The sequence below is a fragment of the Hippocampus guttulatus genome, chromosome 17 (genome assembly GCF_054856545.1).
Source record: "Hippocampus guttulatus isolate MCC_2025c chromosome 17, RoL_Hgut_1.0, whole genome shotgun sequence".
In the NCBI taxonomy this organism is placed as follows: domain Eukaryota; kingdom Metazoa; phylum Chordata; class Actinopteri; order Syngnathiformes; family Syngnathidae; genus Hippocampus; species Hippocampus guttulatus.
The window spans coordinates 3582546-3605940 of NC_141277.1; the positions used below are offsets into that span (position 1 = coordinate 3582546).

The 23395-nt window shown below is 45.4% G+C and overlaps 1 protein-coding gene across 1 annotated transcript in view; it reads right to left on the reverse strand.

The window, feature by feature from the left end:
- Positions 1–46: 46 nt before the first annotated feature.
- dym (dymeclin) overlaps positions 47–23395 on the reverse strand; it is a 34523-nt gene continuing 11174 nt past the window's right edge. The window contains exons 14-17 of the mRNA XM_086134266.1: positions 21465–21564; positions 12388–12570; positions 9151–9264; positions 47–1237 (exon numbers count right to left, since the gene is read on the reverse strand). Coding sequence (XP_085990392.1) covers positions 1088–1237; positions 9151–9264; positions 12388–12570; positions 21465–21564 — 547 coding nt within the window. The 3' untranslated portion in view covers positions 47–1087. The remainder of the gene's footprint in view (positions 1238–9150; positions 9265–12387; positions 12571–21464; positions 21565–23395) is intronic.

A 23395-nucleotide genomic window follows, 5' to 3' on the forward strand; every position in this document is an offset into this window, starting at 1 on the left:
CCAAACTGTGTTTCACTTTGTTCAACATGTGACACTAAGGCTCTGCTGATTTGATACTTATGTCTTTATTCAAGCCCCATCTGGAAAAGTAAAATTCACATGTTGATATGCTTTTATCAAGTATGTATATTGAGTAATAAGTATTTTGTTGTTCATACATGTCGAAGGGCCCACTTATTAAAAAGTAAACAAAAAGACAATAAATAATTAAATGCAAATGCTAAACATGCATATAAAGAGACAAACAATAAGATAAGAGGTTGAAACACTTGCCCTGCCATACTGCAACTGAAAAACTTGACTTTGGGTGGGTTGTTAAATTCTTCATTTTAACAGACCAAATGCTTTCAAACGGTGCGAAGGAGGATTAGGGGCACACTGAACAGTAAAAAAAAAAGTGAAAAAAAACCCAAACAAACAGTAAAAGGGCTCGGTCGGACTTATTCCTCGTGCAGAGAGGGGAACAGCGGAGTCCCGGAAAAAAAAGTTGCTCCTCCATTTATCGTAAAACTTTGTTTTTCCAACTGATTTTGAAATCTTCCTTGCATTTCTATATATATTTTTTTTTGTTCAGTGTGGACCTAAAGCTCCTACAACAGCCAAGCGCGCACACAAAAAAAAGCTAATTCATTATAAAAGTGAGTATTTTACTGCATATTCACGAAATGCATATATTGTTGCAAATCCAGTGCATCTGTAAATAAGTTATTCTACGCATGAAGTCCTCTTTGCATGTGTTTTAATTGACCTTTTTTTGTTTGTTTTTTTTAAATGAGAAACAACAACCAGGATTATTATCGGTCGCTGGTCTCCGTAACGCAGCCCACCGATGGGAAGCTTTAGCATGACATGCGCTGTGGAAACAGGTCATGCCGCCCCCCCCCCCCTTCCCTCCCCGGGTTGATTCCCAGCGGTGAAGCCAGAAGGATTGTTTTGGTTTACGACATAATGAGGTTGCGCCGCGACACCGCTGTAGCACAAGGTTGAGGCACTTCCAAAGCGGCGTCCTATAAAAAGCGACACACACTAACACACTCACGCGCTAGTACAAAGTGTCAGTCTGTACTGGGACAAAACACACCCAGCCTCAGCCGGAGTCCATGCTGAAGAGCTCGATGCCTTGCGGCGTCCAGTGGAGACCCACTCCCGAATTGAAGACCAGCGACCACACGTACGGGATGAAGAAGTCCTCAGGCTGATCCTCCTCCACATATTTGAATTTCAGCTCTGGAAACTTCTAGACAATGAGAGGGATGTGAGGGAAAGTGATTAGGGTGCGCGCAGTGGGATGGCCCATTGGGAAAAAAGTCGGAAATCTTCCTTTTCCAAGGTCTCGCGTCTCGGCGTTTCAATAGAAACCATAAAAATCCTGGCGGTGACTTTGAGGAAAAACTTGCAAAACTTGGTGCAACACTTGTAAACCAGTCCATGCACGTACTTAACCAGCGACGGCAAGCACAGACCGCAATGATTAATTTGTCCGGCATTATTTGTCCACTTTTTACCTGCACAGGATTGGCACATGTATGTGGCAAGTGTGTGACGTAGTAAGCGCATTCTTAAAGCCATTTGGCGCCAGCGCAGCTGTACATATCCAAACCTATCCACGCAAACGTTATCGTTCGGTATGACCGCAGTATATCCTTAGCCAAAGTTGAGTCCGTCTTGTAAACAACGGAGCTATTTCCCTGTTTGCGCAAACGACACGGCTGCCTGCATCTGTAATTGGCTAAATGTGCCTAGCCAAAGTTCAAGTAACTTACACTGAGCGATGAAAGCTATTTTTAATTAATGGGACATTCATAATAAAGCTAGTAGCTTTTTTTTTAACATCAAAAATAATAAAAATAACACCCACATGTATTGACAGACCAAGACTATAAATTTGTACAGAATTGCCTTGCATTGTATTGCCTGTCTGGCTGCCCACCCCAGGTAGATTTTCAGCCGGCGGCTTCTCAGTGATCACTCTTCATGAGCTACTACAGTCGCGGCAGATGCAATTCCACCTGACTCGGAGGTTAAATTGCTTACAGCTTCCCGCGGGACACGGATCAACTCTGGGGTCCGACGACTGACCTCTTAACTAATGCGCCCGCGCCGCCTTCTGACCCGGGCGGGCGCGCTCGACGGTAACCGTCGGCCAAATAAAAGCGGCGACGCGTGGCTCATCCACGGGGGAAATAAAGAGGAAATAACTTCACTCGATGTGTCTGACCCGTGTTCATAAACAGGTAAACGCATCGGGGATGGGGGAGGGGGGTGTAATAAAATGAAACCCAACACAGAGCGGTGTCATTTTGCACAACAGTTTGACCTTATTGTTTGCGCCCGCGGCGGCGAGGTGCCGAGTTACATGATTACTCGCTAATAGCAGTCAGACTCCCACTGGTCTGGCTCGGTGTGGACCACACTTGTTCGTAGACACACATACACGCATTGTTGCACTATTTACACTGCAGTCCAGACGACAAACAACACTGGCTCGGGTGTCAATAAAGAGACGGAAATTGAGTTAGATATCAGGCTTGGGAATCCTTAAAGCAACGAAATTATATTACATAGATAGATGGGAGTTCTGTTTGTGTTGGAGTTCCTACGGCACCGTTGTAGCCTTCTCACTAACCGACGCTCATATAGCGCTCATCTATTCATTCCAGTCAATAATTCTGTGGGGAAAAAAATACACTCATCCTGTTCGCGCTAGAATTGGTGAGACAGACTGAGGCGGAACCAATGGAATTTCTGTGCCTCATATTTTGCCCTCTCAATTGCCAAGAAGCAAAGTTTCACCATTCACCATTCATTTCTTACTGAATAATGCATGAATCTTACTAACGAAAACTCTGACGCATCCACACAAGTTGCGCCATTTGGTGATGATCCAAATTGGGATGGTTTGAGCCCCTCTGGCGGGGTCCTGCAGTCGACTGAGCGCTATTCTCGATACCGCTTCAATTATCTCTGTGACCTCGTGTAACTGGTGAGGTCGTCTGTAACGTGGTGATTATGCCCGAGATTCCAATCCCCCCCCCCAAAAAAAAAAAACTCAACTGAAAGTAAAAAAACAAAAATGTCACCACAATACGGTTTTCGGCGATGAAACGTATAGAGCGACTGATGTGGAACATTTGATGAGCTGGTGTCTACGAGACAGCCGTCTGTGCACAAACAGCGGTCGGATAATAGCGCCCCTGCATTGTCAACACTGCACAATGTGTGTGTGTGTGTATGTGCGCAGGTTTTCTGGCATATGGCCTGTGACCCCAGTAGACCCGGTGTCTGGGTCATTATGATAGCGATAGTGTCGCGGCGAATAGGGATAGGCAGAACTCAATAGAGCGCGTCTTTCACCACAGCTGATGACCGGCATGCTCCTTTATACTGTATGCAAGTGTAGGCAGCAGAATATAATCAGGCGCTTGTGTATTATTGATGCCCTACTTGCGCCTACCTGCTGTGTGCCGCGTTTGGCCTGCAAGGTGGCCCTTGCGTTTTTCTGCCGGCATGCTTGGCAGAGGCCATCCAGTATGAAGTGTATCATGAATGGACCAAGATATATTGGATTTAGTTTGTGGCTGACATTGCTGCAATGTGAATTTAGGTCACAATGACTTTGTCTGTCGTACTCTCACATGCGCCCATAATGGCTTCCTCCAATTTGGGGAAAAATTGCAACTCTCAGAAGATGGGACCAAAAAATAAATACAATAAAAAAGATTGACGATGGGATACGTTGTGTGTGTGTGTGTGTGTGTGTGAAGCTAATTTGGATTAGCCTTGCTCGATATCCACATACCAAAGGTAATAAAATTGTCAAAATTTATTGTAATTTTCAAAGTGGGGGGGAAAAAATGTCTGCGAGAAATTCTATTTGCTTTTTTTTTTTTTTTTTGCTTGCAAATGTTTTATTTCGATTCAATACAAAGATAATCTGTCTGCTTTCATGGAGGACGACAGAAACCTGATAACATTCGCAGTTGAGCGGCTGAAATTCTCAGTATATGGATAATTTTAACTCAAACAAGGTCCGTAAACGATTAATCTGACAATCGGTTGCTTGTCGATTAATCATTGCACCTCGAGCAGCTACCAACGCTGATTGCTGAGCATTTTCATGTCGCCGGGGATTTGCTTCCAGAAGATGATTTCGGTAGACATCCAACATATGTTGCATTTCAAGCCTTTGCGCTAATTCAAATACTTGAATTTGATCTGCTTTCAATCATCCGAGTGTCTCGACAGTGAAAACGAGCGCCTCATCATCGGGACGCCACTCGTGTTTTTTAGGAACAGATGGAACAAATCAGCGCTTCCGATGTCTGGCCAAGCCCATTTCCCAAAATGATAACAAGCTGTAAGCGTGGCGTCCCGTCATGACGGCGGGCCAGCGGTTAATCTCCAAAGCTGTCATGAGAGAGAAATGGGAGCAGAAAAGATGCGCTTTAGGCCACCAAAACGAACGTCTTAGCAAAATGAGAGCTTTATGACTTCAGCTCCCGCAGGAAGAACAAATAGCAATGAGAATGCTAGCAACATACCGGTTACGTTATCTTTTACAGTACAGTATTAGCTACCCCTTAATTATTTCTATTCAATGCATGTCTTAGTACCGATATCCAGTCAACACTATTTAGTAACAAAATAATTTTTACGTTCATTTTGTTTCAACAAAGACTGATGAGTCAGAACGCGGTCAAGACAAAAGCCCATCCTCGCTACTTGGCTTTGACGCGGTCATGAGCCAACAACTTGAGGCCTTAAGGGCAAAACAATCCCACCCTAGTGTCCAACTTGAAATGGAGAAGATGCCCGTCGCGTGGGTAATTTTGGGTGAGCAGAAGCGGCACCGCGGGATGGACCATTGCTTTGAGGTGTTATCATTGGCAAAATGATCACGATCGTATCACACTGAGAGTTCATCGCGGATACAAACATCTGAGCAAAGTGAAAAGAATTCCATTCATTCTTCGTTATTTTCATGCTTGTAAAACCATTAGAAGTGGTCTCGGCTATTCATCAGACAAACGTCGATGTTTGTCCTCGAGAATATTGACTGATCGTCGCCGTATCACAAAACTGTCACTGCGGGCAAAATATGGTGATATCGAACCATGACTGACTTTCCCTTTGCCCACCATCTACTCCGATAAATAGTTCCTTTCACCGTGTGTCAATGTGGTCCGGCCACATGCAGGATCCCGACACTCTTCCGGTGCCTCGACTCTGTCTGCGTAGCGCCTTCCCCTCGGAATATGTCTGTACCGTCCCGTCTCTCCTGGCGCTCCCGCGAGTTTGTCTAGGCCCACTTGGCCTGTGCTACTTTCTGTTCGTTGCGTGCCCTCGCCTCTGGACACAGACCGGCTGGCCTCATGTCTTCACTCAGGGACGCCGTGTTCCCTTCCCTTCCCCTGTGCTGTGCTATCAAGACCTGGGCTAGACAGAGAAGAATGCGAGCTGTGGAGCAAGCGTGAAACACCCTCAAACACACACACACACACACAGGCAAGCGCAATCTGTCAAAAACAAACTACCCACAAGTAGAGCACGGTGATCTGTCCAAAACAAGCCCGTCTATTACTAATCTTGCAAGGCTCACGGTCACGAGGAACTGGATTCTGTGTTCAAACCGCATCGGAAGGACTAATAGATTCATGGCTGCTTCAGGACGGACTGCCATGACAATGTTTTACCATCTGCTTTGTGTTTGTCTCGTAGCGAAAATGGATGCAATACAAAACGCTCATTTTGCTTAATCCTCGAATTTGTTTTCTGGTTCCGCTCAACATTACGCTCAGTGCGAACGGCCAATCAACAAAAACTTTAAGAAGTCGTCTCACTTAGCCAAGCATCATAGCATGTCGTAGTTGTCAGGCAAAAAGGAGATTTGACTTTTTTTTTCTTTTGTCAGGCAATCTGTGCCGTTAACTAACATCTTTGTTTTTATTATTATCTTAACATCTTAATCATCTATTCCTTTCCGACAGTGCTGGAGGGCTGAATGTGTCTTACTAATTTACCTTGCGATCATTTGTGTATTTGTGTGAGATCATTTCATAATGACAAAAGGTCACTTTGACTTCTTTGGCAGGCTTTTTGTGTCTGTGAACAGATTGCCTAACGTGCTGAAGTCATGCAACTTGTGTAATTTCAACTCAAATGAAGGCAGAGTGACTGCAGGGACGATGTTCTCACTGGCACCCCGTTAGTCTGTTAGATCAAGCCTTTTGTAACCAGCGAAAGCGTCTTCAAAATAAAATAAAAAAACATTCACTCCAAAATAGTGATGTCCTGGCTGCTCGTTTCCATGACAATTGTGTTTATGGCGATGCCTTGCAGCATTTTCTACCTGGCTAAAAATACTTCCCCCTCCCGCCCCCAAAAAATAAAGTGTACATTGGCAGGAGCGCGACTGTGTCCAACAGACGTGTGTTAAATTTTAAACCCACATGCTGACACCCGGTATAGAGAAGAAAAAACAAGACTCCGCTCTTTAATACGTCCGTGAGACTGTGAACGTGTTTCAGTGTGTGCTGCTATTTTGGTTAGCAACAGAATTGAAATGAGCTCAGCAGTTAACTGTAACTGAAATAATTATTGTTTCGAACAGCTTTTTCCAGATGGGAAAAGTGAGGCGTTTGTTTGTCTTATGTGGCCCTGTTGAAATTGGGCTGCAGCTGGACGATCAACAAATAAGCAAAGTTGTGCACTGACAGTCGGCAACCTAATTTAAAAAAATAAAATAAAAAATTGCAGACCCAAAGTTTCGTAGAGCCTGTCTTAGAGTGACGGTTCATTATGCCTGATTGGCTAATCATGTTTGAGTCCATAAAAGAGATTTGGGAGCGAGACTTCATATGTGGCCCATTGCCACTGATGTGCGAAAGTCGCCGTCCACATTGGTTTGACAGAGGAGCAGGTACTGAGCAAAGCCGACAAACTAGTCCCCCCCTCAGCCCATCCTCAGGAGCCAGAGAGTCTGTCGGTTATCGCTGCTCAATAAGGCAGATTTCAGTTGGTCTAAACAACACATTCCACAGCCGCGGCCCATGAGAGTCACTGAAACAACACACATCCACAAACAACGAGACTGAGGGAGGGTCGTCGCCGAGGTGGTCGCCTTTTAATACTTTCTTTCAGTTTGGACAAACTTGTGCTTTTTTTTGTTGCGTGCCTTAAACTAACAGGCGTCTTGTAGTCTTCTGTCAACAGTTTGCCCCCCCCCCCCCCCCGACCGCAAACAACAGTTTGTTTTGTCAGTTAGCGATCTGGACAAAAACTATTAACGTCACAGAAATGCCTTTGGGAACACTGTGACAAGTCGGTGTTGAAACTCCAATGCTTTTAAGGTCGTTTCCTGTCGAAAAATGCACTTCTGTCTAATCATTCAATGGGCAGAAAGAAAAAAAAAAAAAAGTGGTGCGGGGTGCCGCAGACATTCCCAAGATGACTCAGAATGCTTATGACAAAGTGATGATTAGTCATCAGTTATGCAAAAGCAAAACTGGCACGGAGACCTTCATAAATTCCTCCAAGAGGGATAAAAGTCGTCTTTTTGTCAATGTTATGATCTGTAAATCAATCTAACCTAAAGAAAAGGTTGCAGTTAAAGAATCGTGAAGCTAACGTGATTTTCCGATATTTTGCCAGAGAAATCAAGAGTTATGATGATGAAGGCGTCGGGTTGGGTGGAACATAACTTGTCGCGCTTGCTGCTTAAAAGGGTCGTGAAGGACAAACGCCAAAAACTGGCAAAGAAGCCCGAACAAATTCAGGGAAAAGTGAGCAAGCCTCAAAGTCAAACGATCTCGGACCCAATTTAACGATTATCCTTCGCCGCTATTTTGTCATCATTCTGTGCGCGTTCGCTGCCAAGAGCTTTTAGCAGTAATTACCGATTCATTGATGATTCCACACGACATTCATCCAGCCTATGGATTTTCACACTGGGGGCCCGAGTGGCCGAATGAGCTCATCAGACGAAGGCGCGCGTGAGGTGTGGAGAGAGACAGCTGTTTGTTTGAGCGATGGCACCATCAAATCGTGGCCCGTGTCTCCCGGAGGAGATATTGGCCAAATTGTCTCTTCACTTCACGGCGCCCTCTAGAGGTACAAAAGGACTTAGACGTGAGGGCGAAGCGCACGTGCGGACGTAAAAACAAAGTATATGAAGGATATATGTGGACCTACGAGGATAGCGCTGTTGGCTGCGCGTTATGCGAGAGACCCCACATATGATGAGGGAAAATTGGGAAACGGGGGGAGATAACTGCCACCGCTACCTTGCTTCTAAACAAAATTCACAGGGCGGGATTCCTGTATTACTTTCCTAATAGTTTTTTTTTTTTTTTTGGTGGACATTTTTCACTGAATGACAGTCAGGTTTTTATTGAATTGATTTCAAAGGAGGGAAAGGGTGCAATGTTTGATTGTCGGTATCCGTGTCGTCTATTTTAGAGCGACGTGGCTGAGAGACACAGCAGGCTTCTCCACATGCTTGAAGGACACAGCGGAGCTGTCCACACGGCTCACCGAGGGCTACGTCACCTTGAGCGTAGGTGGCGATGGCAAGCACCGCGTGCCATCCCTCTTCCAAACGCCAGCGAGACAAATGCCCCCGCGGCGGGTATAAAACACGGAACGAATGATGAAACACGCAATTAAGAGCTTCAGCGGCGGTGTGGAGCCGAGCGCGGGGGGGGCTGGATACATATTTCCTCGCTGATTAATGGCAGAGCTCTGGGAGGGGCCGGGGTTCGCAAACCCAGCAGGAGTGGTGGGAGTGTTGGGTAACGAGGCATTGTGGCAGATTTATATCCGCACACCACCCCCTAGCCCTCAACCTCCCCCCCGCCCGATCGTATGTGCCCGTAACAAAGTGCCCCCCGGCCCCATCCCATCTCCTTGAAATTTCATTATATGTTCGCATGGAGCGGGCCAGTAGGGACGGAAGGGAGATGGGCGTTATGGCTAATGAGACTGGGGTTTGGCCTTTTGTCACATGTCCCAATGGCTCTTTCCATCTCTCTCCCAGTTCTCCTCTACCGTAATGCCTTTCCCACCTGTTCGCGCAACTTTATGGTGCCAAGTCACCGCCGCGGTCCCAACGCATGAATCGTGATTATGGGCTGCTCCGGGCGCCTGCGTTACCTTCAGCCTGTCTGTAGGCAGGGCCTGGGCTCCTTTCATGATCACCTCCTGGACCATCTCCACGGACAGATCGCTTCCGGCCTGCTCCAGACGCTGGCTGAAGAAGGCGATCACCTAGAAAGGTTGCAAAGGAGATTATAAAAAAGGAACTCAAGTGTGTTTAATCGACTAGGAAAGGAACCTTTCATGAACTGAAGAGACGACATTGTCAAAATGATCTCTGTCAAACGGGTTACGGTTACAGGTGGTCCTGGGTTTTGTTCCGGTGGTGGCGACATAACGCGCATCTGTACGAAAGTCGGAGCGTGCTTTTGTCGACGACTAACCAATGCGGTCGTTAAGTCTGAGCTCCAAGAAATGTTGATATGAAAAACACTTTTGGGTCAAAAAAATGAAACCAGACTCATGACAAGGATTACCGCTAAGTACCCGCCAGTAACTTCACAGAAAATAATCCCTGCGATGAATTTCGCCTTCGGAGGTCGTGTCAGAGTCCAAAAGCAAAACAACACAGATTTCAGGATGTAAACGGCCAATGAGATGTGCTCGCACCCGTGTGGTGTGAGCTGACGTGGAACGTGTGACGTGCGTTTGCATAGGCAAAAGCGAAAAGCCTGCCGGATAATGAACACGGCCGGTGCCTTTCACAGGCACAAAAAAGCTCTTTGCTTTTCTTTGAGACACACAGGCACTCGCTTCACGCTTATCTCACTGAAGCTTAATATCAATTATTGCCAGCCCCTCAACTTGGTCTAATCCCAGCATCGCCGCGTCAGGCCCGCGACGGGAGCGCCCCTATATGATGACACCCAGTGCAATATGGAGCTTTAATGAGACTTATAGCGCCACACAACAAAGCGGTCTTTTCCCTATAGTGTATGTGTTGGGTGTGAGCTGATGGCGCTTTAACAGCAAGACGGCGATCATCATTGAGGCAGATGCACAAAGGCTGGATAAACATCGGTGCAATTGCTTGTTAGTGTGGAAGAAAATAGTCATAGTGCAATGATGTCGAGTGAGTTACTTTTTGAATGCTGAATGTGGCACCTCCAATTTTCCCCCCTGGAAAATTGGTTGCAGGGCGAAAAACGTCACCATGACAGATTTATTAATTGCACGGGCAATATTTGAAATACCATTAAACCATTACTGTCAAAAGTATAGACAGAACATAAACAGCATTTAGTAAAATGAAATACGATCCGAATAAAGTCCAACTATTCACCCTTTGAAGATGTCTGACAGACATACAGTGTCTCGGAGAAGGACGTGGCCACTGTCATCGAGTGGCGTCTTATGTGGATTGCTCGGATAAAGTCGCAGATGTTTTATATATACAACTGCTCAGCAGCCAAACCCTACCCCCCCCCCCCTCACCAAAAATCAATCACCTTCAAGTTTTAAAATTAAAATGTACCACTTTTGGGGTGTCCCAAACGGCAATTTTTACTCTAAATTGATAAATACATTGCATTGTGATACTATACACTGTGTCCCCCAAAATTGACAGCTATCTAAAAGCCAATTATTGCTGAAACGATCCAACATTTCGTAAACTGTCTGTGACCAAACAGCGCAGCTCAGCTTCTGACAAGCTGAGCTGACGTCACCTGACATTTAAATTCAGGGAAGGGCACTACACCGGTACAATAGCCCCATCAGAAATCGGTGTAGGCCAGTAAAGCCCCTCAAGTATTTTATTGGATATTTTAAAACATATGTATACATTATTTTTCTCAGCCAGCCTAATGTCTCGGTCAAGTCCCGCCGCGAGGGGGAAAAAAAAAATTCTTGGATCGATCAAGACCTTTCATTTCCTTATTGAGTAGCTCTAAATTGAAAAACAGAAAAACGTATCGGCAAATCTCACTCACGTATAATCGGAAACGGCAGCATAAAACCCTGATCGGAACACCCTTATTGTTTGCACATCATGAGCTCAAGTATCAATGATTCTGTCATTTCTGATTTCAGACTCACCAACTATTCCCTCTGTGATATGTTGCCTGGTGGGTTTCAGCCCAAACATGGGATCAAGCACACGCTGTTCTTGATGTTTGCACCGCTGCGCTACATTCTACCCCGGAGATATGTATAATATTTGATAATTAAAAATCTCTGTTTTACTGAATCCTTTTCATGCTCCCCCTACCAATCGCCCCGAAATATATATTTGTCCAACCGACAGCGCAAAACACATCCACATGCAGCGTTTCTTCTCTTCAAACCGAAACCCGCAAGAGCATTCTGTGCGTCTACAGCAAAATACTAATCTCCTCATCAGTTCTGAAGGCCTCCCATATGGGGTTAATTTAGAGGAGCAGTTCCTTCAATCCAGCATCTCATATGCACGCGAATTTGCAGCCAGAGAGGGGGAAGACTTTGGAGAATCGCCTCGGGGAAGCGGACTTAACCGAGGGATTCCAGCAAGCAGGCTTCCTCATACTTATGGATAACAGCGGTGTCTATGGCGATGTGCTATGCCGCAACAACCCCCCACCCCACGTCCCACCCCCCTGCACAAACACAAACACGTGCACAGACTCACATGAACACGACTGCTTGGCTTCCTTTGGCTTTTTTCTACTCAACTAATAAAGTCGTGAGTGACAGCTGCCTGCCGCCAACATAAGTGCGAATCAAAAATAGTTGACACTGATCTTATGCACACAAGGGCAGGATTGATGAATTGATCAATACAGTACTACAAAAAAAAAAAAAAAACAACACAAAAAACAAATGAACCAGGCCTGGACAAAAAAAGATGATAGCCCTAGAAAAGATGGAGAATAACAACAGGAGGATTAAGTGGTATTCGGTGCTAGCCTTTCCTGTGTGGAAGGGCTTTTTTGAATTTATTTTTTAAATTATGATGAACCATCTCAGGGGGCGGCCATTTTGCCATCACAGTTGCTAAGCGCTCAGGTAACGACCAATGACGGCTCCCCTCTTTTTTGAAGCTGAGCCATGATTGGTTGTTACTTGAGCCCAAAGCAACTGTGATGTCATTTTCCGTTGACAGAAATACCCAGAGAAGCTACTGTTCTCGCTCTGATGTGTCTGTCATGTCTCAGTCAAACGCGCTTGTCATTTTAGTTAAACCCCCCCCCAAGTGTCAGTCAATGAACTAACTTGGCGTCATGTCAGTGTATGATAGCATGAGTCGTTGGCAAGAAATGATCGTGGCTAAAATGAGGCGACCTTGAGGCGGTTGCGGGTTTCATGCGGGTTACTTACCGTGTCCAGGTTTTGCATGATGTCCTGGAAGGACGGGTGCGTCCTGAACTGCTCAAAGAGCTCCCGCTTGTAGAGTAGCGCGTACACCAGGTTAGGATTGTGGTGCAATGAGTTGCAGAGGCAAGAGTTGATAATCTCCAACATCATGCGGATCACTTCCTCAATCACATTCAAGTCCTGAGCCTGAGGGGGGAAGACGGAGGAAGAGGAGGAGGAGGACATAAAAGGTTAATTGGCTTCCCACAACACTGGTTCCACGTATAATGGTGTTTGTAAATTATTTCTTCCAGAGAGATTAATGGCTGTACTTTGCAGGTCGAAGAGGAAAAGAAGACAAAAGGCAAAATGGAACATCGAAAAATGATTTCATTTGCCAAGCCAACTGTCGCTTTAACAAAAACTGTAATATACCGCAAAATAGTTGAATATTCCAAAAACGCCTCTGTACAAATAACGGCCTCGCCACCTGCTGCAGTCGATTTTTTGGGTTCGTACTATTAATTCTTTCTTGGTTAACGTGATATTTTATGTGTAAAGCCCAGCCTAAGTCAGCCTGAGGCAGACATCGCTTAATTGGAAGAGAAAAAAGGTTTTGCAGGCTGCGCTGTACAAAAAGTACCATCACATTATTCTTTCAGACTTGGACTTTGATCATCAAAATAGTACATACATATTAAATCAATCCTTCTGCTTTTCATAAGGGAACATATTTGTTCTTCTGTTCATCCACTCGGATTCATCACGCGTCAACGCCCCGGAAGACTGCCGCCGCTAAGGGGAGATAACAATGGCCGTCTGCGTGCGCAGCGATTCAACGGTGCGATGAGAGCATTGTAGATTAAGATGCCACCATGAAGTGATTGGTTCCCACGCTCCGTATTCATGAAAACAAACTGCATTATGTGCATCGGGGTTGAAAAAGTATTTGACCTCTTCCCAAATTCTTACCTTTTTGCCTACTTTCCCTACTTTAATGTTTAGGCTCATCAAACCACTGCATATATTGGACAAAGATGCTGGAAGTAAACCATCGTTTTTAAATGGTGACTTACCAGGCCCCGTGTGAAAAAGTACCTGCCCCCTCTCTAACTGGTTGGGCCACTCTCAGAATCAGAATCTGAATCAGTAGCAACAACTCACTGTTCTATAACCGGCATTGAATCTTTTCACATCCCTGTGATTTTATATTGGCTCTTTTTTTTTTTTGTCTGTCACGCATGTTTTTGGAATGTGGGAGGAATGTCTGACCCAAGATTTGAAGCCCTTCAGACATTTTAAGCAAACGCTTCTCTTCAATGTAAACCTTTTTCTCTGTCCTACATGATCGATTTGCAGTCGATACAAGCAATTTTGTTCAATGCCACCAGATGTCCGTGACAAACATCTTTGTGATTCTTGTGATGACGATGACCTGTTTGGAACAAGAATTTGCTGCTACCACCTGAGACCGGTCTTAAAGCGGGAGCGCGGCAAGACGGCAAGCTGATTGGGAAGCGAGATTGGACATCAAATCTGGGCGAATCATCTTAAACAGAACTGCATGTCGGGGCTCTTATCGGAGAAATAATGTTGCGGGAAGAAGACAAAAGCAGACTGGGAAAATGTTGAATATCTATAGAGTGCACAATCCATGATGCATTGATTTCCAGCAGGCTGGATCACGAGGAGGTGCAGGGCAGGCGCAGCAGCGTTAACTGGGAGACGCGAGGAGGTGAGCGGAACACAAGGGCAGTCAGAGATAATGAGGATTGATCGTGCGTCTGGAAGCAAAGAAGGAAGCGCTTGGGGCTTGACTACACCGCCTGGCTTAGGTCCGCTACTGCGGAGCCATCATTAGAAAGAACCGATGGGGAGCTGAAACGGGAGACCGTCGAGTAGGATGAGGAGGTAGAGAGAACTAAAAAACGGAGAAGTAGATGAACGGTAGGATTGAGGTGGCGAGTGTTTTGTTCTCTTGCTGCGGCTTAATGAGATTGGCCTGGCAGGGGAAAAAAAATGCCACGCTAGGGAATTCAGGTCAGAGGAAAATAGGCTAGCTAGACGTCTGCCTGGCCCCATGTGTGTATGTGTACGTGGGTGCGTGTGTGTCAAGTGGATGAGATTAAGAGGTCTACTTGAAACCCAGACAGGATTTAAATATCTTAACTCCTCATTTCTTCTTGCGCCTCGCTTTTGTGCTTGTTTTCCCTCAAATTTGAATCCCCCAGACAGCTAAAAAAAAATAAAAAAAAAAGAGAAAAAAAACCACCTCACACATGGCTGCTGTGTGTGTTTATGTGCCATTTTGTTTCCTCGCCTTCTGTTTCCAGCCTCCCCACGATGTTGAATCACAAACCACTCCTGCTATTTAATGCCTCCCCACACCCCGGAAAACAGGCCTGGGACGTGAGCTGTATCATTATTCTGCCCAATTTTACAGTCGTTTGCACAAAAATGACAGGAAGCTTGCTCCCCGTCTCCCCGCTGAGCACATGTGTGTGTGTGTCTGTCTGCAGGTGAGTATGACCTCTGCAATACGTCTAACAAGTCCGATCACGAGTCGTGCAACGCGACTAAACGCCGTTACTCGTGTTGATTTTACTTCTTTTTTTTGCAAGCATGAGAGTGTGGAACATGGGAGCGCTAAGAGGCAGCAGGCGTGTAACTCCCTGCTAAAGTAGGTGCCCGCATCATTAAACCAGTAGCTTAGCGATTTCCCTGGCTGCTCACCGCAGGCTCTTGCAAGGCAGACAAAGCAGACGGTCCTATCGGGAAGCGGCACTGACAAAGACAAGGGCAGGGCGACAGTCTCAACTTAACTCACTTAAAAAGCTGATTTTTATCCGCATGTGCAGATTGGCATATTTTTCCAGGGCGTTTTGAATGAATCAATGTGTATATGTATAGAAATAAAAGCAAAACACCTGCCCATGAACAATAATGTTCTGTGTAGTTTTAGAGGACTATCTTGCCTTGAACCTTTTGATCAATTTTTGAATTTTATGCCCCAGAAGCACAAGTGAAGCTGGTCCTTCTTCTGCAAAATAATCAACAATGACAAATGGAAACCAAAAACACCCAGACCACAAACTGTGACCTTGGGTGCACAGGTCTATCTTCCCTGGAAGGTGAAGTAATTTCCATATGATGTCAGGGCTTTCATTGTTGAGGGCTTTCAGAGTTAGTGTTGTAAGAATGCATTAAAAAACAAAAACACGCACAGAAAAAGGCAAAACCCTTGACAAAAGTCAATGTTATGCTTGAGCTCGTGTGATGTCACGGATGATGGTAACTGTGAAGCTGTGTGACGATGACCTGATTGAACAGGAAGTCAAATAGACACAGGAAATGCATGCAAATGACCGCAAAAAATGTCAACATAATGGAAAACATTCTTGGTCCATGTTGAGATCTAGTAGGCAAAACGTAAACATGGACAGAGGGCCGGCAAATTTGATGCATCCCTGCTCGAAAAACAGATTGGAATGAGAGGGAAAAATAAGGGTCAGCGTGATTTGCTCTTCTTGTCACATGACCATGGGGGAGATGCATATTGTGTGTGAATGGCAGGAGGGAAAACTATTTAAAAAATGATGGATGCTGGAAATGGAGCAGAAAAAAAACACACGGCAAGCGGACACACATGAGCGTAGGTCAGAATGACTTAGCAGCCCTATCGGCAGCCTGCCTGTCGTGTCTTTGGGGACTTTTTAAAATAGGTCATTGGCTGACCTGCATTTATGCCGCTGCGGCCGCATCATAATGGCGCCATTTTTGCCAGGCGACATTCTCACACAGAAGGTCCCTGCCCGGGGTTTGTTTTGGAAAAACATAGATGGAAACATTCATGACTTTCCCATCGTGAAAAATGGAATGTGAATTCATCAGATAAAAACTGCCGCCATCACTACACAGGCAGGCTGACATTTTAACTTGTTCAACAAGGGTGTAGGAAAGCGAACCACTGTGTAATAAAACAAAAATACAGTAAAACTACTCATACTTTGAAGACGACTGACGGTCAAAACAGGCAGATTGCAATATCGGCCCACTGTATGAAGGAAAGCTTCACTGTATGTAGTTAGCCCTAATGATGACTTGCTGGAAGGAAGTGATTAGGGCGCAGTAGCACCCTCTGCTCCTCCCGCTGAGAGGACACTTGAGAGTCAGGGATGACAGGGTGGCTTATACGGAGGTAGCCTGTTTGAACTGCTTGGGTTTGCTAACTAGGTGAATATGGGGAAAAAAATCCCTTAAAGATGAGAAAGCTAGCTGGCTAGCTAGCTAGGTAATTAGATAGCTAGACAGATGGGTGGACAGACACGCACACACTCACAGTACCTACACATGCACACACAGTTCTCTCCTCAGCAGGTTAATGGACCAAAGTACAAAAAAATAAAATAAAATAAAAACCCAGAGAGGCTGACGTAAGACAGAAAGTGTTCATTTCAATTTGTGACGCTGGGTACATATCGCACTACGTTGCCGCATTATCGCACAATGAAAGTTTGATTGATTTAGTCCCCTGAGGAAGATGAGCGAGCCTGCTCATTTTGTACGAGGAAATGAAGGGACGGCAAATGTAGGGGACGACGCGCTAACTGTGGAATCCCGCGGAAGGTTTCCTTGGAGAAATCATTCCTCTCGGTTTCACGTTGCCTGAAGTAATAAAGCTGAATGAAACGGGAGGAGACGATGTCTTCTTTCAAGGTTGAAATGGTAAATTACAATTCGGAGCATTGGAAGCACATTTTGGGGTAAAATACCCCTGGAGAGACACCAATAATCTTGGGAATCAGAACTCCAGTCGTGCATGGCAAGATGTAGAACCTCATTGTAGCATTTTAGCGTTGGCTAACATGGAAACAGACTAAACTCGTCTTATTTTGGGTCAATTAGAATAACCACAATTATATTATTATTATTATTATTATAAAAAAAGATGAGTCAATTAAATGATTTAAGTAAGACACCTAGGCGAGTTGTGGTTTAGATGACTTCTTTTGACACTTGCATGACAAGAGCGAACATTACCTATACCACGGTAGCACTTCAGAAGATGTCAGGGATTTCAGAAAGAGTTCCGTTCCTACGGTGGCGACATAACCCAAATTTGGACACAAGTCGGAATGTGCTGTAGTCACTAACCTACGCATACCCAGTGGTCATAATTACAAATGTCAAAATATTTGAATGAAATAAATCCCTTTTAGGCCCAATATAAAAACAAATCAAATGAAAAACACGTTTGTGAGGCAATAACTGAACGTGTGCTTCGTGACCACGTAATCTTCCGCTGCTGTAGTTGATTGCTGGCCATTCATAACTTGAAATAATGAATGTCGGGAGCTTTGTAAACTGAGGACCCCCCGTATGAACAAATCACAACGTGAAACGTTCTGGACAGTAGTGTGCTCAACCGTCGTACAATACATGATGCGTCAGGTATGACGGGTGGAGTATCAAGCGAGGCCTTGCTTTAGGAATGGTGGTGGTGAAAAGTTGGAGGAACATTGGCTGAAGATTTTGCTGACAGTTAATGGAACAAGGATATAGCAACTGTGCTCCGAGTAATTTCTTTTTTGGCAATTACAAATGACTCGGAGCTATCGCAGCACGGGTAGCAAAGACACGAGAGTCAATCAAGTGCCAAATTGCTGGGAGACGTGACAAGGAATGGGAGGCGTTTGTTTATTACCTGATGTGTCCTTGGGCTGGACTGTTACCCTCGACGTGACGAGCGGCGCTACAAAGCCAATGAATGTCTTGAGTCTAGGCTATTAAAAAGAGATCACAGTTTGTGACTCAACTGCCGCGCATAAACACTGACAGGGTGGTCCTGCAAGCTGCTAGCTCGCTGCGTGCTCCTTCATAAGAGTGTCTATGTGTGTCTTTTCCCAGAAAGGCAGTAATAACAACAGTAAACAGACCAACAGGCAGAAGCACCATTAGCACAACCACTGGCTGGGAGGGTAAACAGTGACACACAACACAGCGCACACAATCACATCTTTTACCGTTTGCGGCACGTCACCGTGTATAATTCAACCGCAGCCGCGTTCCCCTGAGAGCGGGGGTGGGGAGACACAGCCAGACCGGAGAGCCTTTGGCCGTCCCCGGGGGCTTCAAGGGGCCCATCGCCCGTCACTCTTGCCCTGCCTGACGCTAACCAGACACAGCAGCGTAAACAACACGTTCGGGGTTGAGGAGATGGAGAATCGAGGGGGTTGTGGCGTGGCAAAGGAGACAACATCAAGAGAAATAAAAAACGCGGGGGGAAAAGACTGACGACAGAGGAAAAGGACAGATGTTTGCACTCCACTATTTTTTTTTTGTCTCATAACCTCCCCCCCTTAAAATCGCTCCCTTGTAAAGAAAGCTATTACATGTCCAGGCAATCCCACATTAAACAAACATTAGTTCTCTCTGCAGGGCCAGACTCCGCCAAATGACATTGTTTCCAGATGCCCTGTCTCCATCAGCCCCTCACCACAACCCTCCTTCCTTCTCCCCCCTCCCCGCTACTGCAATACCCACTCCTCCAGCGTATTTCTCCTCTCTATATGGATGCTTTCCCACTACATAGTGCAGTATGCATTAGATGGCAAGAAATGACTCAAATAAAACACACCTGTTCATATCCGCATCCCCTGCATGCAGAGGTGCTGTGCTTAAAAGCATCAGTGGGAAAGAACAAAACGACGACGGAGAAAGTGGGAAAATGAGACGTTCTATATGAAAGGCCGGGGAGAAAACAAACTGACGTGTTGCGGCAGAGTGGAGACTGTGGCATGCGACACGGCAGCGTAAATGTGTTGTTGTTGCCCCCCCCCCAATCATCAGCTGAGGAAAGTACAATCAGGCGGCAAAGCAAAAATGTAGAGAGCGTGGAATTTTCCGGCTTCAAACAAACTATCAAAATGGGAAGTTTAAAACTCGACATTCAATGTACACCTCGGTGTGGAAAGGAAGTGACATGGCGCAGCTCGACCTGTGAGCGAACAGACACTTTGGCTGACATTTTACATTTGCGGTATTCTTCTATTTGATCGCATTTGATTTCTTCCTTCCATAGTAAACAACACATTTACGCCGTTATTTGCAAGCCAGTGTCTTCATTTAATTGCTAATGACTCAATGCAAGCGCACAGCTGGGGGCTGTGTGCTCTACTCTGCTACAAACAGCATTTATGAATTGCCTCGTCAAATCTAACCAGCCCTGGAACAAGATTGATGACCACAAAATAATTCATACTTGTTTGATTTGACAGGTGGCCTGAAATGTGGCACATGCTAAGCTTTCGCTCTTTGAATTTGTAATACAATTCATGGTGCCGTTCAGCAACATTCCCTTCATGCTAGCTTTCTGGCAGATAGCCGTTGTCGTGTCTGTCGGCCATCTAGGCAAAATAATTTCAGCGTGCGATGGGATGATCTTGTCTCTATTTCTCCACATGCACAAAAATGTGCTGCCAACTTTAGACGTAGAGTTGAAGAGCGTTGTCTCTTTCCCTCTTTTTCCCCCCCCTCTTTAAACCGGTACTCAAAAAAACGTGGTTTAATATCGTGTCTGACAGCAAACTACCAAAGTACTTCTTTTTTTTTTTTTTCATACCATCATTCACAAAAAAAGTTTCCACAATACAACTTTGCCACAAGTGCATGCCAGTGTGTAAGGCCCCATTTCCCTCTGGCACAACACACCTGGACTCAACTTCTTTACCACCAAAGACCAGATAAAGGCTAAGGGCATGTATGTGTGCGTGCGTGCCTGTGTGTGCAAACAATACATCACATTCCCTTTTCATCTGCAAACATTAAGAGCAAAATGTGACTTTTAGAGCTCTGGCAGACATGGGAACCAATGTCACATTGAGTTAGTATAGTCTAAAGTCAAGCACAACAGTGCTATCACAGACGCTGACCAGTTCTCTGACCCAGACTGGATGTCACACGCTATTCAAGGAGGAGAAGGGAAAAAAAAAACCCTTGTGGTAAGATTCCCATGAAAGACCATAGAGGAAAGATCATCCGGGTGCCCTTGAGCAACAGACCGACTGGATAATAAGCTGTGGTGCGCCGATGTTAACACTCTGACCTTCCGCTGTGTGCCGCTTGTTATTTGTTGTCGTCGCCGCTATTAGTGTCAGCATGGGAGCACGCCGCTTGATCTGACATGGCAGAGTAAAAGGTCTACTTGTGTATACATATATACTTCGATCCATACACATACATAAATGTTTATCTATATACACACACATCTAGATATATACACAGAAAGAGAGAGAGAGAGAGAGAGAGAGAGAGAGAACAGAGCCCCTGAAGGAAAGGAAGCAAGCCTGAAAACATATCAGGATAATTGCATTTTTTATATAATCTTTATGCGCGCATTGATGTGTTTGCAAAAGGGGTCTCATCAGACAGCCGCTGCATGCTTGAAGGAGCACTCACATGCACTCATGTTTCCCCCAACGCCCGAGGGCATCCTCATACATGTCGCGCCCCCTCATACAAACACACTTAGGAGAGGAACTGCAAAAATCTAATGTGACAGCCAGACTCAAGACTTCGACTGGCAAACCTGAAGGCAGAGGTATATGATGATTGATACATTTATACAAAGCACGCCCATTGGTCGGGTTGCTGTTAAGAGGCACAGTAAATATTGTCTGAAGCCACCCCCTCTGAATCAGCAGTTAGGGCCCATTTATACAACAGCGTGTCCCCAGTAGTCCAAACATGGTATTATGATGAATAATCCATTTGCGGGGTAAGAATGAAGCAGAATGAGTCGCGTGTTTACAGCCTCAAAGGAGGTTGACCCTTTTTATTCGGCACCGCCCCCTGCTGTCGACTGAAATGGATGTCGAAGTGCCCATTGTCATGTCACGTGATCAAACGCAGGAATCTGTGTTGGTTACCTTGAGTACAGTACGCGATATCACAGCATTAAGCACAAACTTGTTCATCCTTTTCTTCGTGATGTGGGGGTGTGGAAGTCTCTAACATTCTCAAAATCGGTACATGTAGATCCTGCTTGAGCAAACACGCCAAAGCATGTGCGCCCGTGTGGTGTTCGCGTGCGTAATACTCACATAGTCGGGCAGGACTGTGCTGTCGCTCTGTCTGCCTCTCAGACTCTGCGTTGCCTGTTCCAGCACCTTGTTGTGCTTCTTGGAAAGCAAAGCAAATAGACTGCAGGAGAGACACAAACAAGCGCACACAGAGGAAGCAGGAGGCTTGAGTGCTGTGCTGACAAATACCTTTCACGAGACATGTCTTAAATCATCTTTTTTTTGGAGAGATTTATAGAAATGACAAGGTCATTTAAATGTGTGTAAATGTATGGATGTAAAATGTCAACAAGAAAGTCATTGCATCATGTCCTCTCGAACTGAGCCCGACCAGATCAAATCAAATCATCATCCCACTGAGTCATTCCGAAGCGAATCAATTCACTTTTTAAATCAAACCGTCCTTGAAACATTTCGCACCCCAATAGAAAACGACATCAAATCGTCTTTTGTGGAGTGATACAGACCCTTACTCATAAATCCAGGGAGCACTGTAAAATAAAAACTAAATGAAAGATCTACTAAGGGATCAATTGAACTGCTCAATGGCCTTTAACAGCTACACCTGTTCATCTGTCAGCACAAGGACCACCAAAAAAAATATATAAAAAAAAAGACTCACGGGATATTTGAGCAGCTTTGTCCGAACGTCTGTTAAACCAGTCTGGCTTGTTATACTTTTAGGATGTTCAAGCTCCAGCTGGGACCCTGGCACACAATAACACACTTGTGCGAGCGCGGCTGGCATGGAAACAAGCGAAACGGGTGAACTTCTTCCACGTGGCCGCTCCGTGGTGCCGATCAGTCATGGGGGCAAAAGTGACGACAGACCGCCTCACTCTTCAATGTGTCCGCATCTCAACAGGCTTCCTGTTGTGTTTGGTGCAGTTCGATATAAAGGTACAGAAAATACCGCCGCCTCGTGAGGTTATTGTAGTAAAATTGAAAATCCGTTTTCGTGAATGAAATCAAATAAAAACCAGAACGCTGAAATAAATATAAATTAAAAACTACCACCTAAGATTACAGTTCACGGTAATAAAACGAAACCAAAACTAACTATAATTATCGCGAAAATGTCCTTCAACATGAGCTTATGGGGTTCTTTTGCCTCTGTGATATTATTGTAGCGCCAAAGTAAAAATTGCCAGGTAAATATGAGTAAATACGAGCTCCAGTGACAAACTTGAAGCATTCTGTATGCGTGAGGTTGATTTCTATCGTGTTACACATCCAAATCAGGATTGCTTGGCCTCAGTGGAGATGCGCGCTCGACCCAGTTGCTCTTAAATTTTCCTTCAACACAAATACAGATGGAATTTAAAATGCCGTCCACCGAGGCAGGTTCGGAAAACATGTTTTCACCAGCCTGTTGGGAGAGATCAATTTCCGCCATGAATCCCAACAAGGCAATTTTTATGGTGGATGGAAATGTGCTGTTGGGCGCATTGATGACTCACAACTTAAATGCGAAGCCAAGAGAGCACCAAGTGAATGACTGTACCGAGAGACAGAAAGGGAGAGACTGTGGGAAGTGATTTCATGCGGCGAGGGACTCCGTAATGAGAGAACGTGTTATCTGTGGCCCAAGAAGATGAACAGTAAATAATAGGAAATGATGGCGCTGGGTGTGCTGGCGGCAGGAAATTGAAGCGCTGGCGTGTAAACAAACAATGGCCGTCATGGTGCTTGTCTGGGACTCCATTTAAAGGCGGCCGGCCGGGGTCAACGGTCTGACTGTCTGTCTGGACGTTTGGAAATTCCGGCCAGGAAATCCCCTTTTTTCTAGCTCGACAGTCCATTTGGTTCATGGTGGTTATCACTGTGGCAGCTCACTGGACGCCGTGGCGGGACTGACAACGTTCGCGGATGGTTTCTTCCTCCCCAAAAGAGCAGTCCCAGATATGCAGCAGGACAGATAAGAGGATGCTGGTGCGTGCATGATGACACGT